We start from the raw sequence: 1,577 nt of genomic DNA on the forward strand, positions 1-1,577 counted from the left end.
GAACCGCTCAAACTCATGGCAGATCTGTAAAAATTTTGAAGTACATAAAAAAAGGGTAAGATAACCGGGCGACATGCAACACACCCAACACAACTTAAGAACGTAGATTAAGGGGTAACAACAAACCTGGTAAGCTAACTCCCTCGTATGACACAGAACAAGGGCAGCAACCTGACCAGGGGATGGTTCTATCTGCTGAAGAGTAGAGAGAACAAATACCGCAGTCTTTCCCATACCAGATTTAGCTTGACAAATAACATCCATTCCCAGGATAGCTTGAGGGATGCATTCATGTTGCACTGAAGGAGAATCAAAGAAAATTGCACCGAAGCAACCCTTTATGAGTAAACTATACCGTCCCTGTCCTTTAAATGGATGGGTTTACCAAACGGCAAGTTGGCTCCAAATCAATATTTTGAAATAGATTTTTACCTGAAAACAGTAAATTCAGAATAAAGTCAATAGGTAAAAAGAACAAAAAAGAAATGATAAGAGAAAATAGAAAGTATAGCCCTAAAAATAAAAACAAAATTTAATTCCACAAATTGTTTCGATCTTAGTGAGGTGACTCAGAGTCAACAAGAAATAACACAATATATTCTTTCCCACAGCACCAATTCTTCTCAGCAGTAGATTACCCAAAAATATCTATAAATCATATCACAGAGAATTATGCCCACGAGTCGACTCAGATGCACACATTTACATATCAACTCAAGTCCATCCCTAACAAACTTCTCTGAAAGAACACAAAAAGAAAGAAATATGGTGAGGAGAGAGATATTCTTACCTTCAGAAGGATGTTCAAACCCTGAGTCAACAATAGCTCGGAGAAGCTCAGGTTTTAAAAGGAAGTCTCTGAATCCTGAACTGTGTATTCCCACATAACCTCTGCGTAAAAGAAGTAAAAGCAATCAGAAAAGGCTAAAGAGTTCCAATAAGAATTACCACAAATCACACTTCTACACCATATACTTTCCCATAGAAGAACTAACAAATTGCCTAACTACTTAACTTAAGATGAAAACAAATGATGGACATTTGTGCTGTTTACATGCGAAAATATTGCAACAATGTCGAATCTAAATAACCTAATTTCTTTACAAACATATTTAAAGATAAAAACCACTAACTTTTTGCCATTCTCGCCATTGGCTTTGTTTCCAGCAGAATCGGGGACTTTCTCGTCTTCTTCCTCGTAGTCCAAAAGTTCCTCCTCGTAGGCTTCGTTGTCTCTAGTGTCTCCCATACTGAATAAATCAAACAAAATCAGATCAGAACCTCTAGATTCAGCGGAAAATGTATGCATATACCCATCGAGAACAAAAAGCGCTGGAAACTATATGAAGTTTAGGGTTTTCGAGCTCGTAACTCAACCGATAACAGAAAAATTCAGTAGAAATGACAACAACAAGAGATGATCTAGTAAGAATTTGAGTGGAAATGATACCTAAGAACTGAGCGACGATGGATCTGGAAATCTAAGGCTAGGGTTAGGGTTTGGAAATCTCCGAGTCTGTAGCACAAGGGATAAGAGGAGCGTATCTTCAAATAGTAATTTAAAAGACGGGAAAAAA

At 37.5% G+C, this 1,577-nt stretch overlaps 1 protein-coding gene across 1 annotated transcript; it reads right to left on the reverse strand.

The window, feature by feature from the left end:
* Positions 1-3: 3 nt before the first annotated feature.
* LOC104810658 (DEAD-box ATP-dependent RNA helicase 56-like) lies at positions 4-1,546 on the reverse strand (the record flags this gene model as incomplete). Its single annotated transcript, XM_010537007.1, has 5 exons — positions 1,451-1,546; positions 1,134-1,250; positions 791-891; positions 127-299; positions 4-24 (listed from the first exon to the last, which is right to left on the reverse strand). Coding segments are annotated over exons 2-5 (411 nt in total), but the record flags the coding sequence as incomplete, so codon positions are not given.
* Positions 1,547-1,577: the final 31 nt, after the last annotated feature.

The sequence above is a fragment of the Tarenaya hassleriana genome, unplaced genomic scaffold, assembly GCF_000463585.1.
Source record: "Tarenaya hassleriana unplaced genomic scaffold, ASM46358v1 Cleome1831, whole genome shotgun sequence".
In the NCBI taxonomy this organism is placed as follows: domain Eukaryota; kingdom Viridiplantae; phylum Streptophyta; class Magnoliopsida; order Brassicales; family Cleomaceae; genus Tarenaya; species Tarenaya hassleriana.